Consider the following 16352-nt stretch of genomic DNA (forward strand, 5'->3'; position numbering starts at 1 on the left):
TTGTTGAGATTGTTGTTTATAATAAGATTCCTTAGGTTGTCTGAGAAAGAAGCTATGTTAGTATTAGGAAATCTATAGATGGCTCCAATAGTCAAAGAGGATTTAAGTGATTTAATTGTAAACTGAGCAAAAGTATATTCACAGTAGTCATCTCTGTCACTAATAACACTGTTGCAGATAAATGTATCTCGGTAATATATGGCTGTGCCACCACCTTTTTTATTAGGCCTACAGTTATGAATGGCTTTATAACCAGCTAAGTTGTAGAGTTGGGTATAGTCTTTATTTAGCCAAGTTTCTGTTAAAATAATGAACGATAGGTTAGTACCTAGTGCTGTGAGTAGTGCATTTAAATCGTCAAAATGTTTACCAAGTGATCTAACATTTTGGTTATAAACTGATAGATAGGTGCTATTTTGGAGTTTGTTTTTAGCCTGGTGTGCTGTGAAATACTTACAATAATGATGATCAATGTGCTGGTTGGTATAGATATGAGACAGAAGATTTTGATCAGGATCAATATCAGTGTGCATAGAGATGCAGAGGGATCACGATACAAGATACACGATAAAGCAAAACACAAGAATAAGAGCAGATACAATAAAATAGTAACAATTTAGAAGTAAAATAAAGATCCAATAGATAGCCAGGGAGGACACAGAAGTTACATAAAATAAAACACAAAAAATCAGTAGAGACTGACAATATAAATGTAAAATAAAAAATAATAAGAAAAATAATAATCATAAAAAAATGATCTTGAAGATAATTAGCTTAGTAATGGTTAATTAACAGGGTAATAAAAAGTCCTAGGTTTAGTGACAAGGGGATTAACTAAGAACAAATAATTAAGAGTATAAAACAGGCAAAGATGACAAACAAAAAATAAAGTAAAAATTAAAATAAAAATAAAAATAAACACCTTTGGAAAGGAAAGGCAGAGCTTAAGTACACTTTGGTTGTATGTGAGACTACAAATTATGTTCTGGTTATTCAGCTGATATCCCACAGTCATCCAGGAAAGAAGTGAGGTGTGCTTCAGTGGTTATGACATAAGTTTTTCCAGAGTCAGTCTTCCTAGCTATTATTTTACCATCGCGCACAAAACAATGTTTAATAGCAGTGGATCTATTGCGAATTCCACGTAGTTTAAATAAGAGATTTTGTCTGAATCTGGTAAGACATTCGTTCACATAAACCTTGGATTTCCTAGCGACTGCAGCAGTGATAAGGTCTGACTTGCGGGAGCAGCTATCCAACTTCACGCGTATCCTTCGGTCCATAGAATTACCCCAATCACCCAAATCAGGCCAAAACTACCCAAAACGTATTAGCATTACGTAAGTAATGAAGAAATATGGTATATTTACTTACTATAATGTTGGTGCTACACGTAGAACATGATCAAACCTATTTTTTCTCTGAAATAATCTAATTTCATAACGAAATGAGACGTAAATATGTGAGAGGTGACGCCATAGGAAGTCGACGGTCCAAGCGACAATTGTGTGGAGCGACTTATCCAAGAAATATGGTCGCCAGGAGAGTGTTTGCTGCCATATCAGCCTCCTGTACACAGTGATCCAGTCCTTTTCGTTCATTGAACACCGAACCCTACACGCCCTCTGATATATTGCTTAATTAACAAATATTCACAAATAAAGATTATATTTGTATATGTTATCAGAAAGGCAGATATAAAATAGTTTTTGTGAATCCATCACAGAGATTATACCTTATTAGAGAGGAAAAATATTCATACTTTAAACAAGGCTTCATGGCCGACGCTCTCCTTACCGATATGGGAACTATGACCTTCCGAAGATCAATGTTAATTTAATCTAGATATTGTAATAAACGAAGTTTTCTATGTCATCATAAAGACATAAATATAAGCTGCATGTTAATACTTTGGCATAAATATAACTGAATTGAAAGTTAAGATATATGCCTTTTTATAGTTACTTGATGGCTCGCTCAGGGAGTGTGAAGGCCTCCACACAAGCCAATCAATTTTATAATTACTTTGCATATATGCAAAGTAACGCCATAGGTCTTTATGTCAGAATAAAGCCATGTAGACGATAATGTAACTACATTTCAAGGAAAACATATCTTAATATAAATATTAAATGAATGTAAAGTTATGGTTAAATAAATAGCCAATACCACACAATCGCAGGTGTCTGGACACATGAATAGTCGCATTAGGTGAAAGGAAATGTACCCAACCATTTCCATTTACCCAACCAGTTTGTGCACCCTATACTCATCCTCTGTGCGGTAATTTATTGTGCATCCCATACTCATCTTGTTACCAGTAGTTTGTGCAACCCATACTCATCCTGTGACCCGTAATTTATTGTGCATCCCATACTCATCCTGTTACCGGTAGTTTGTGCAGCCCATACCCATCCTGTGACCTGTAATTTATTGTGCAACCCATACTTATCCTGTGACCTGTAGTTTATTGTGCAGCTAATACTCATTCTGTGAGTCATAGGACATTGCGCAACCCTTTCTCATCGTGTGAATCTTTGTTTACTTTGCTCTCCATATTCATCCTCTGCGCGATAGTTTCTTGTGCAACCCATACCCATGATGTGAGTGGTAGTTTATTGTGTACCCTATATTCATCCTGTGAGTATAGGGTTCACAATTCTTGTTTGGATTCTTGTAATGTTATTTGTCTATTTGTAGTCACAGTATTTGTGCGCCCCTTGAGGGACTTGAATTAGAGGGGGGTTGACATAGCCTAAGCTACTCTATCCCTTTGAGATTTATTTATTGCTTATCTCAATAAACATACTTGAACTTGAACTTGGGTACACAATGAGTTCATTTGTACTCCATACTCATCATCAAGAAGTGTATTTTACCAGCATTGTAATATAAATTAAGAATAAAAGCTTAACTGGATTACAGACCCATAATCAAAATAAGAGTCATCACTAATTATCATGACAAATTCTCTAGGCTACACTTCCGCCTTCGACAAGCTGCCGCCGGATGTGGGTATAGTTTATTGTACACCCCCGCACCCCCAGTCCTGGAAGGGCGGGCATTGGGATGTGGACATGTGTACCATTATTCCCCCCCCCCCACACACACACACACTCGATCCTCTCCTGTTAATAATAATACTAATAATAATAAAAATTAAAAATAATAACGTTAATAAATATTATAATTAAAACACTTACTGTAATACCCTAGTGCTTGAATGAAGGTGAAGGAAAGACCCAATAAATGTGTAAGTGTATTAAAAACCAAATTTTCGTTGGGTGAGCTGGCAGGTGAGCACCACTTGCCAGCTCACCCAGTAATGAACATCACCTGCACACTGCACCGAACCACTTGCCAGCAGGTGCAGAAGTACGATGGAGAGAGCAAAGTATACCATATTTCAAGTATAATATTAAAGATATATTTAGGATTTAATGTTTTCGTATAAAGTTTCAATAATACCTTTATTTGATTTTTTTGTATTATTTTCTACCACAGACGTGGCCACACATTAACAATGCTAACCATCATATATACATTTTCTTCAGTCCGCCATGGACTCTAACCCTTTCCACTACCGCCCACAAGATGGGTATAGGGTGCATAATATAAGAACTAAACTAACTCCATTGATAGGGTTAGAGATTTGTTAAACATATAGTTCAGGGATTTATTGAACAATCAACCACATAAGGTGATTGTAGTGTTTTTAAAATGCTAGGCTAAGCTACATAGCTACATACGTAAATACATAAATACACAGATTTACGTATGCCCTACATAAAGTGTTCGATGTGTCTTTTACATAGTGTCATTAACGTGCATTTACAAAGGTGAAATTGAATTCTGAACACATACATACACATATATTTGTCTCTTTTACTCTAACAAGGTGAGATAACTGATAGAGAAACTAGTGTGCAATTAAGCACTTAATCACTGAAGGTGATTAAGGTGCTTTCACAAGCTCAGGTTATAGAGTTACATCACATACATTCATTGTATAATTGATACGTTACATCGTCAATCTAGGGTACAAGTTCAATATATCATAAAGTGTTCCAGTACTCAAATAGTAATTACACAGTTTAGCATAGCGCTTCATTCATGTATGTAAGAGAGAAGATTGTTCAAATATATTACATGCACATCCGGTACATCGTCCACCTTCTTCTACAGAACCGTCGGTATAGCACTGATACACATCGTTACCCATACTCTGAGTACTTTCAGTGATGCTTCACAGTGTTAACTGTTTTAATAATGTAGAGTGTACATTATCTTTCTTGGGTGCATTTACAAAATCAACTGCTAGATCCAAGTTATCCCATGGAGTAATTGGTTGATTAATCGTTAATTGAGTTGGGTACACATTTAATATTTTGATGGAGTTGGCTACCTTGTAGAACCAAAATGCATTCACGCCGAAAACTGTGCTAATAGACAAAATTATGTTAGAGATATGGGTCTATAATTATCTGAGTGTGCTTTGGGGATGGGAACAATGACACTGTCCAATCATCAGGTAATACTCCTTCACTTAAACTCATTCTGTACAACACTAAAAGTGGATTACCTGGTACTTGTGAGACTAATCTCAGTAAACTGTAAGTAATACCGTCCTCTTCAGGAGCAGTTGACTTATTTGATTGTGCTACACAGCCTTCCCGGCTTGGTGCCTTCTTTGGTAATTACTTATCAAAGGCAGCTCCATACGAGGAGCTGCCTCGTATGGGCCAATAAGTCTTTTGCAGTTACCTTCATTCTTATGTTCTTACTTACATTTACTGAACTTTATCATCATCATCATCATTTACAGAAAGAAATTAACATAAAAAGTAGTCATTTTAATACACAAAACAGAAGTAGATATTATGTAAATTATGATGCAGGATAGGATCACTATTAAGAACTTAATTATAAACCACAATATGTTTTATATCGTCAGAAATTCTGATACATACCATATATTTTCAAATATTTACAATTAAAGTATTTATTTAGGAAATAAGTATTTTAGTTACCCTAGTTAGCTCTGAGAACACACATTGTTGCAGCAAGAATTTCTTCCCACTAATCTGAGCGATGCTAATGACCCATTGGACTTGTCATGAACAACAATCAACTACAGCACCATCTATATCAGAAGATATTCAAAATATTCTTGATGTCATTCAAATTGTCAATACGAGAACAGAATACATAAGAGTTAGTTTAGTGATGTCAAAGGAATCATATTGACTGACCGAGCCCCATTGTAAATATCCGTGGCTTCCTGACCATAAAGGTACCGCCGCGGATAAGGGTAAGGAGGGTACCGTCGAGGGTAAGACACCGGATGTACCCCATATACAAGCCACACTAGCTATTAGTTCATATAAGCTGACAACTTATCCAAATAAACATTACTTCCTAATTATATATATATACATATATATATATATATATATATATATATATATATATATATATATATATATATATATATATATATATATATATTATGTAAATTATGATGCAGGATAGGATCACTATTAAGAACTTAATTATAAACCACAATATGTTTATATATATATCCTACTCACACTCATCCTAGCACAGTAATTTATTGTGCAACCCATACCCATCCTGTTACCAATAGTTTGTGCAACCCATGCTCATCCTGTTACCTTTAGTTTATTGTGAAACCCATACTCATCCTATGAATGGTAATTTATTATGCACCTCATACTCATCCTGTGAGTCATAGGACATTGTGGAACCCTTTCTCATCGTGTGAATCTTTGTTTACTTTGCTTTCCATACTCTGCTCTCCGATAGTTTCTTGTGCAACCCATACCCATGATGTGAGTGGTAGTTTATTGTGTACCCTATACTCATCCTGTGAGTATAGGGTACACAATGAGTTCATTTGAACTCCATACTCATCAAGAAGTGTATTTTACCAGCATTGTAATATAAATTAAGAATAAAGGCATAATCTTATTATGTACCCATAATAAAAATAAGAGCCATCACACTATAATTTTCATGACAAACGGCCTAGACTCCACTTCCGCCTTCGACAAGCTGCTGCCGGAGGTGGGTATAGTTTATTGTACACTCCCGCACCCCCAGTCCTGGGAAGAGGGGCATTCGAATGTGGACATATGAACCATTACCCCCAACCCTTCCCTCTTAATAATAATTGAAACACTACACTACACATTATATGTTCATTTAATATTTCAAGTATAAGACTCAAGATATATTTAGGATTTAACGATTTAACATTGTCTCAATCATACCTTTATTGCACTTTATCATCATTATTTACAGAAAGAAATTAACATAAAAATGTAGTTAATTTTAACATACAAAACCGAATTTGAACATTGTTAATTTTGATGCAGGATCACTATTACTAAGAACTTAATTATAAACCACAATATGTTGTATATCATCAGAAATTTGGAAACATAATATATATATATATATATATATATATATATATATATATATATATATATATATATATATATATATATATATATATATATATATATATAAATGGAAATTTAGCACATTTAAATAATGTTATTAAGCTTAAGAATAAATTACATAAAATTAACATAGTAAAATGACTGGGATACAGATGGATCAGTAATCACATTACAAGTCCAATTATTTCCTAACTGAAGTCTGTAACGCACTATCATGTCATATTTCATAATACAAATTAGGTAAGAGATATGCAATATCAACACAAAATCGTCAGCTACTATTTCCAAAACACATTTATTATATAGCATTAAACTGCTCTTTCACTTCGGGGGCGCTTACGCTGATATGGTTTTTTGGCAATTCCAAATGTTTTTGGGATTGAAAAAATTTTGTTTTTGTCATACATTTTAGTATTTTCATTATAAGGTTTTCTTGATATAAAGCACCATAAGTAATCTCTCTTTTCATCTTTAGTTTTTTGGTCCCAAACTTCCTTAGGAACCAGGTACTTATCTAAATTGGATGATATTATATAATTGCCTTCTCCGTGTAATGCTCTTCTCAGATCTAGCATTTGGAGCGTTGAAACATTGCAAATTTTTTCAATTAATTCTGGCAGTTTTTGGGGTTTCCAATCAATAGTCAGTTTCAGGATATGGTTTAGTGACTCACAATTGTTATTAGTCCATAACGTGTCCATTTTGGCTTTTGCGTGAGGTACACACACATAATTCCATAAATGGTCACTGCTTGATCGCAAGCGGGGATTTTTCTGGCGGGGGAGAAAGAAACAATTGCGCAGCGCGTTGCGCGGGCAGTTTGGGGCCTGTATAAATACGGGCGCACACTGGGGCTCTGCCTCACTCCGCCTGCCCTCGCCGCTGCCTTCGCAAAAAAAAAAATTTTTTTTTTCTCCTCCGGTTATTTCGTCCTATTACACTCGTTTCCCTCATTATATATTCTATTCTGAATTTTGTGCATTATATCTGACCTCCCATTCTTCATCGTATCGACAGTACATTAAGTTACATTTGGATGCTACCGAGAAGTTTAGCATGGCCTCGCGCACGGTGTCATGCAAAAAACTGGCCATTCGGCCTTCCTTTCGGCAAGCTCAAGCCAGTCAGTTAGCATGACGTCGGCCAGCTTCTGGTTGGCCAGCGCAGCCAGCATGCTGTTGGCCATAGGTCGCTAACGTTCTTTGGCCATCCGGCCTTCTGGGCTATTTTACTCTTCTTGTTCCTTCGCCATTGTTGTTTCCAACTACGTAATAGTATTCTATTTAATTTTACCTCATCTATCATTAGGTTAGGGGCCCCTTACCTCCAACCGCTATTCCTTCCACTGCGCTCTGCCCGCTTGGCGCTCAATGCCGGTTTCTTCTGTTCCCTTTATTCGCAGCCACGACAAGCCGGAACCCCCCCCCCCTTCACACCCTACTGCGGCGAGGAAGAGAACGCGAGCCGGATATTCCTCTGATCACCATCAACGCACGCAGCGGTGCCGGGATGCAGCCGCCCAGGGCCTACGTTAATACTATTATCTTCTCTTTATTTGCTGGGCTATATGGCAGTATTAATATTACTCCGTACCGTTACTGTCATTCCAGTATCATTTTATTAAAATATAAATTGTTATTATGGTTTGGTGTTGCTTTCTTAATTTCTTCCATTCTGCGGCACTTGCCGTCATCTGTTATTTACGATATTACATTGTATTCTTCATTGTACGATTATTTACGACATTGTATTCTTATTATTATCCTCATTACAGTTACTGAATGGCAGCTCCCTGCCGTCGATTTCACTTTGCTCCTGTTCTAAAGATGTTGCCGAAGTTCACGGCGTACTAGCTGCGGCTCGCAGACGCTCATTGACAACACAAGACTACACTCAGCGGCCACTCAAGGCAGACTCCTTGGCTTCTATCCAGCCAATCACCCGTCTGGAGGCAGAGATGGGATAGAGACCAAGGGTAATGTTCCCCGCTCACATTCTACATCCGATTAGGACACAAGCATGTTATAGATTTGGCTTTAAGAATTGGTTCTTATTCCATTTTATTGTTTATGTATATGTTGCTTAGTTGTTATACCCTTTCTTGGTATATGTATTGTTTATATTCAAGATTTATAGTGTTTCGTCTTACCCTGTTATAGTTGCTTTGTGCCTCCTTGCTGTTCTACCGGTTTTCTCCCACCTTTGCTCTTAGCAAAGGTACTTCCCCCTTCCGTTTGCTGGAAGATTCTTAGATTTGTTAGCCCCCCTTCATTGCTACAGTATAATTATTCGGATGCTCTTTATTCATCCAGGATTGTTAATTAAGGTTTCTCTTAATTCCTGCTGCCGGGCTCCCTCCCCCGTTTTTCGTCTCGGTATTGATTCAGCTAGGGTTTCCCTCTCGTCTGTGCTCTTGCCTGTCATGATAACACTGCACGCCGCTTCTGCCCACCCTTACTGCCTTATATCTTTCAGCCCGGGGGAGGTGAGCTACGCGACAAAAAATCGACGCTCCGACTGGACCAGGTATCGCTTACATGGTCAGGAATCAACACTCTTCGGATCCTACAAGCGCTCCTGTCACCAGGCGAGATTTCTCCAGGATCCTACGCGCTGCCCTCTCGGCGCTAGGCTTGACTTCAGATGACTACGCTCCGCACCCAGCTGTCTCGGGACGGGCTCGCCACATCAGAAATAATGGCAATCGGCAGGCGGAAGAGTAGTGCTCACATCCTACGTCAGACGGGACGTTGTTGCTCTGCTACATTGAGTGCCTCACGCGGCCAGCTGGCACTCGCCCTTCGGGGGGGGGGGTCCGGCCGCTGGCCTGCGGTGGGGGTGCAGCGCCGGTCCCCAAGTGTCCCGCTGTCCGCAGCTAATACTTTGCCCAGTCTAGGTGCTAGTAAGCCCTACTTGTAGTCACACCCCCTTCTCCTTATCCATTAGGTCTTTTACGGCCTCTTGGCCGGGTACATTACGTGTTATGTGGTCTCTCACTTATTAGTTATTCTTTGTGTCCTGCCTGTTATATCCTAGTGTTATATAATTACTACACATTTGCACTCGGCCTTAATTCTAGTACCAGTTAACCTTTAGGTTTCTGCAGAATTAGTTTCCATGTCACTATAGGCTAAGGTCTCATACTTACTACGGGTGTACCTTTTAAGTTAAATATAGTCCTTGGAATTGTTACTGTTAATTCTTACTTTATATATTTACTTTATATATTTTAATATAAACGTTATATAGTCCTTAAATTATATATTTTGAAACTCTATATATTTACATGTTCAATATTAAGTTTAATAATATCAACTTTGTTATAAGCCTATAATATAAACCGTGTTTAATATAAACTTTATATAATTACTTACTTTATATTTGAACTTTACACATTTACATGTTCTGCAGAATTTAATCTTCAATAAACTTTAACGCCCCATACTGCCAGTATCTTTCTCCCCCTGGTCAGAAAAGAAGATTTCAAACGACTATCAAAATAATCTTTGAACTTTGGGTATTTGTAAAAGTAAAATATGAGATTGTTGATTCCCCTTTCAAACTGATCCTCACAAACACTTCTAACTAACCCATTTGTACCAAATATTTTCTTTTGGATACGAATCCTATCGGTGTTCGTGCATCCTATATTATCCGTTAAATAGTGGCGAACATTTTCTTTCAGATGGTTACTACACAATAACAATGTTGCCTTCGGAAAACAACACATAAGTGCCTTTCTTAACGCGATTTCCTGATCACTACCAATCATTACATTCGAGTTGTTAATACAGTTATCGAGTTTGCCTCTTAGGTGGGAGAAAAATGATAAGTAAGTCTCGTATTCACCATCCCAGTGTAAATACATGGGCCCGAGGAATATAGGGTTGCTTGATTTTTCTTTTGTTACTACAGTAGTGTTCTTGTACACAAGTGTTGTTAAATAACAAGGGCCAAGATGAACTGTTAAGAGACTAAAATATTTTGGCACAGGCACTTGTCAAGAGTAGAATAGGCGTAGCTATATTTCCCCAAAACCTTGTATAAACAGTGTGTAGCCAATACTGACAGTTAAGGAGCATATCCGTCACTGCGATTGGCTACATTCTGTGCTAGCCACGCCCACCGACTATGTACTCAAGATGTTATTGTGTGGCTCTCTCGTGAATTGTTTCCGGCGCGAATAGTTGTGAATTTACATGAAAATGTACCAACAAAATCTTGTTACACAGCAGTAAACAGGAGCTTCAAAGCACCCAAATACATATACTATATTTTTGTCTTGTTTGCATACTAGATAAAATAACGCAATTATTACTGTAAAATAGAACTCTGACAGTATTGACTAAGAATAGAGTGGCCCTCCAATTTATCTTAAGTTCCGACTCAGCGACGAGCCATGAACAACAAGAGCCTTTGACCCAGTTTCCGCCAAGGTTATAAATTAACGGTCGTAATGTAAACCGAAAATATAAATGATACATACATTGATTTCAGTACTGTAATATACCAGTTATTGGAGAGTTGAGAAGCGGGACCAAGAAATGCAGAATCTCAATAACCGAAAGAACAATTAGGTTGTACTGAAATTAACGTGGTGATTTATATAGTCTGTAAACAAGTACTATATCTATAAAATATAAAACTTATTTTAATTATCCTGCACTTCAAGAGACCACAAGCATTCTTACTCTCATTTATTTTTGTAGCAGAAATGTTTTGTCTATATTTATTTTATGGAAATTAGTGGTGTTTGAGCAAGCTAATCAACGTCAAAAATGTTTACGTTGTTGTTCTTCATCTGTAGTACTGAGCTCTACACATATGGGTAGCTTTGCCGCAGGCTGTTTACTGCTCTGAGAAATAAACATAAATCATCATGCCTGGAGCCCGCGGTGCCCGGCGCCTTGCTGTGGGAAGTCAGAGATGTTTATGATTCTGGTCTAGGAATACCGTGGGATTTCACCAAAATGTGTTGTATACAATGAAATGATTATACATTGCTATGTTGTGAACATTGTATACAGTACCTCAAGATATAAATCCCAAACCACTTAACTAGCTACCAGATACCTAATTAATTCCCTACTCTCTGTAAATGTCTTCCTGGTGTGTGTGTGTGTGTGTGTGTGTGTGTGTGTGTGTGTGTGTGTGTGTGTGTGTGTGTGTGCGTGCGTGTGTGTGTGTGTGTGTGTGCGTGTGTGTGTGTGCGCGTGTGTGTGTGTGTGTGTGTGTGTGTGTGTGTGTGTGTGTGTGTGTGTGTGTGTGTGTGTGTGTGTGTGTGTGTGTGTGTGTGTGTGTGTGTATACACCCACATATGTGTTGTATGTGGATGCTGAAGTTCAGTCTCTTGTCTATGTATAGGTGAAGGAACTTTCCATAATCATTATTGCTAATGATTATGATCATTGTGTATCTGAAGTTGAATTTGGTTTCAGGATTTACTTTCGAACAAAAATAGTAGTTGGTCTTTTTTATGTTTGATATGAGTTTGTTAGTTTACATCCATGAGTGGACTTTTTAAATCTATTATTTTCATTATTATATAGTGCGTTTGGGTTGGGGTCTGAATAGAGGAAGGTAGCATCGTCAGCACTTATGTTTACACTTATTGGAAGTATCTAAGTATCAACTAAAGTATCTTCACACTTGACTTAAACTTTAGTAGCTATTTTCTGGACCATTCCTCAAGTTTCGGAGGTCAACGAAGATGGAATTCACATGAAATGGCTTATGTTACCATCACTAATAATGTTGTGTTTTCTGTCTAGCTTCAGACACGGTTATGTTACAATTGTGTCTTAAAGAGTTGCGCGCAATTAAGCATGATAGAAATCACTTACAATTAATGCAGGATGGTAGAAAATCACTTACAATTAATTCATCAAGTTTGGAGACTTGAATTGAAATTGAAATTGAAATAAGTTTATTGAGGTAAAATACACACAAATGGATGAGGTAGCTCAAGCTATTCTCACCCCGTTCAGTATATCGTGTTAATACATACATAGACACATACACTTGTACACATTTTAGTGTAACAAGCAAGGCAAATAGTTCTGTCTGATGGGTAGAGGCAACTGCACTTGCAGCTGCACCCGTGTGGCGGTGTAGGAAACCATCAATGTATATGATTTGAGAGAGAGAGAGAGAGAGAATGATCTGTGGACAGAGCATCAATATGGCGTAAGGTATTGGGCTTTGCCTCAAGATGAAGCATAATAAAGAACCCGAATATCAGGAGAAAAAATTACATTAAAAACTGTCCACATGATACATATATATAATCATGTTTTAAACATTTTAATTGTATTATTTGCATATATATATATATAATTAGGAAGTAATGTTTATCTGGGTAAGTTGTCAGCTTTTATGAACTAATAGCTAGTGCGGCTTGTATATGGGGTACATCCGGTCTCTTACCCTCGACTGCGGCGGTAACTTTATGGTCAGGAAGCCAAAAATATTTATAGTTCAAGTTCAAGTATGTTTATTGAGACAAGAAAAAAATACATCTCAAAGGGATAGAGTAACTTAGGCTATTTCTACCCCCTCTACTTCAAGTCCCTCAAGGGGCGCACAAATTCAGTAAGTACAAATAGACAATTAACATTACAAGAATCCCATTTAACATTGAAGGTTAATATAGTAAGTACAGCATACAATTGTTACACTCTTGGGGCAAAATTTTTGTAGCTCCTAAGTATACTGTTTATCATACCATTATCACACATACAAACAATTTGATGTGGTACATTACTTATTTCCTTATTTCTATAGTTATCAATAAGTTGACACTATAATACATAATGTTCTAAGGTGTGGGCGTGCGGCATACTACATAATTTACACTCCTTATCTTTTTCACTGACATCAACTCCGTATTGCCAGATATATTTGTATCCTAATCTTAATCTCATGTAAATTGAATCCTTCCAAGTTGACTTTCCTTTATCATAGGTGAAGGACGAGTTTGTATTTATTACTGAATAATTCTTAAGTGTGTTACTACTATCCACTATTGCCATTCTTTTTATCATTTCTTCATCTTCATTTCCTCTTATTAATGTTATATATACATGTACACATAATCATACATACATGTACAATAATACATACATGTTGATTGGCTTGTGTGCAGGCCTTCACACTCCCTGAGCGAGCCATCAAGTAACTATAAAAAGGCATATATCTTCACTTTCACTTCAGTTATATTTATACCAAAGTATTAACATGCAGCTTATATGTCTTTCTGATGACATAAAAAACTTCGTTTTTTATAATATATAGATTCAATTAACATTGATTTTCAAAAGGTCATAGTTCCCATCGAAAGGGAGAGCGTCGGCCAAGAAGCCTTGTTTAAAATATGAATATTTTTCCTCTCTAATAAGGTATAATCTCTGTGATGCATTAACACAAACTATTTTATATCTGCCTTTCTGATAACATATATAAATATAATCTTTATTTGTGAATATTTGTTAATTAAGCAATATATCTGAGAGCGTGTAGGGTTCGGTGTTCTATGAACGAAAAGGACTGGAGTAGTTTAAATAGCGAACGCATACCAACGAATAACGCTAGTATCTATATAACAAATTTATTGTCATGTGGAATTGATTTAACTTCCAGACACTTTTTTTTAATAAATATTAAATATTTTGTGGCTGTTTATGAAAAATATTATTATAAATACACATTCTACTTGTTAATATTACCAATTAAATTTGCGACAATTTGAGCCATGAAATACGACGACTGGATCACTGTGTACAGGAGGCTGTTATGGCAGCAAACACTCTCCAGGCGACCATATATCTTGGATAAGTCGCTCCACACAATTGTCGCTTGGACCGTCGACTTCCTATGGCGTCACCTCTCACATATTTACGTCTCATTTCGTTATGAAATTAGATTATTTCAGAGAAAAAATAGGTTTGATCATGTTCTACGTGTAGCACCAACATTATAGTAAGTAAATATACCATATTTCTTCATTACTTACGTAATGCTAATACGTTTTGGGTAGTTTTGGCCTGATTTGGGATGATTGGGGTAATTCTATGGACCCGTATCCTTCTGTTGTTTGCACCAGATGATTTGGTACCCACTCTATAAGCTGACTTAATGTCTCTTGCTTCGATTGAATAATTCAACTTAGTACGCAATTCCTGGATCACGATGGCAGTACAGTCTTCTCTGTCAGTTTCATGGGGAAAATCCTGTGATGAGATGATGACAGAATCAAGGAGCTTAAGTTGGTCTGATTCGTCTTGGGTTGCAGTTTGTTGCTGTTGTAGGGAGTTAAAGTGGTTCTCTAACTTTTGTAACATCTCTTCTTGCTTCTTAGAGGTTTCTGCTGGTTTAAAGTTAGTAACCGAGATCCGAAGAGAGCTTAATTCATGTTCGAGGTGGCCGACTCTGGCAGACAGATCTTGGTTAGCCTTGTGCATTGCCAAAGCATCACTCTGAAGCTTCATTATCAGGTCCGACTGCTCTCGGATTATAGACTTTTGGTCATCATGTATTTGAGTCAATAATCTGAGCCATGGATTATCAGCGGGACGCTTAAAGTCAGTACATGGGGAGGCAGCTCGTTTAAGTTGCTCCATATGGTTACATAACTGTTGTAAGGCTCGAGTCAGTGACGACGCTTCAATCAGCTGGGAAGGTTTGTTATTGTTGATGCAGGGAGGGTCGGTACTCCCCCCGGTAGCCCCTAAGGGGGAGACAGCCGCATTATTCCTGTTGCTAGCTTGGCTGGTTGGGTTCATCCTGATAGGTGTGCTATCATTCTTTACGGCCTTGCCGAGCTTAGAATTGTTTAGCATGGTAGCAGCAGAGATGTATACAGCAGATGGGGTAGACTTGTTGATATGGCAGCAGCAAACGTCAGGTTAGCTTCCTCCAGGGAGCAACACTAATGAGGTCGAGATGAGGTAGTAGGTTAGGTTTTGTCGAATATTTCGGTCACATTTAGGTCACTGGGTACTTAGCTGCCTTAGCTAACCTTAGCTGCTCCATATAGAGCAACAAGGTTACAAGTCTTGTGTTACTGGTAATAAACGTGTTCTCTTAAGGGTGACTTGTCCCTTTGGCCTTCCTCCTACCACTGTAATGGGCAGTAAACAGTTCCATATATTGGCCATATTGACATAACTTATGGGCACATAATGGGCAGCCTTACTCCTTATCCGAATTGCACTCTCCTCTTTACAGTCGTGTATCTTTTTTGTAGAATTCCTGATTTTTAGGACAGGTAAATTCAGGCAAGTTCATTCATCTTGCTAACCCAACTGTTCCATGATAGAATTCTTGATAATAATAATAATAATAATAATAATAATAATAATAATAATAATAATTTTTATTTAGGTAAGGTACATACATAAAGAGATTTTACAAAGTTTGTTGGCTTTATAGATAGAGCTAGTACATACAATGCCTAAAGGCACTATTACGCAAAGCGTTTCGGGCAGGAAAAACATTAATGACTAAAGCTTAAAACTAATGGGTAAAAAGAATAAGATGTGTTGAGTACAAATAAAAATAGAGGTAAAAGAGGGGGGAACATTGTTGAAAAAGCAGCACAAATACAATTACAAATTATTACAGAAAATTACATTCAAACAGCGTTGATTTGAAAAACAAAAAAAAAAACAAAAAAACATACATGGGTTGACAACAGAGGGGTAAGGTGGGTTACAGGGAATTTATTAGGTATAGCTTCGTTTTTAACTTAAACTGGTTGAGAGAGGTACAGTCTTTAACATGGTTGGGAAGGTCATTCCACATTCTGGGCCCCTTGATTTGTAGAGCATTTCTGGTTTGATTAAGTCGTACTCTAGGAATATCAAA

At 37.2% G+C, this 16352-nt stretch overlaps 1 protein-coding gene across 2 annotated transcripts in view; it reads left to right on the forward strand.

The window, feature by feature from the left end:
- The window catches only part of LOC123746761 (protein lifeguard 1), an 88877-nt gene extending 78945 nt beyond the window's left edge, over positions 1 to 9932 (forward strand). Inside the window, exons 6-7 of one of the 2 annotated variants that reach the window (XM_069321676.1) lie at positions 8263 to 8463; positions 8964 to 9932. In XM_069321676.1, coding sequence (XP_069177777.1) covers positions 8263 to 8454 — 192 coding nt within the window. In that variant the 3' untranslated portion in view covers positions 8455 to 8463; positions 8964 to 9932. Of the gene's footprint in view, positions 1 to 8262 lie in introns of both variants that reach the window. The other variant, XM_069321675.1, reaches the window with a different exon arrangement.
- The last annotated feature ends 6420 nt before the right edge of the window (positions 9933 to 16352 follow it).

The sequence above is a fragment of the Procambarus clarkii genome, chromosome 10 (assembly GCF_040958095.1).
Source record: "Procambarus clarkii isolate CNS0578487 chromosome 10, FALCON_Pclarkii_2.0, whole genome shotgun sequence".
Classification (NCBI taxonomy): domain Eukaryota; kingdom Metazoa; phylum Arthropoda; class Malacostraca; order Decapoda; family Cambaridae; genus Procambarus; species Procambarus clarkii.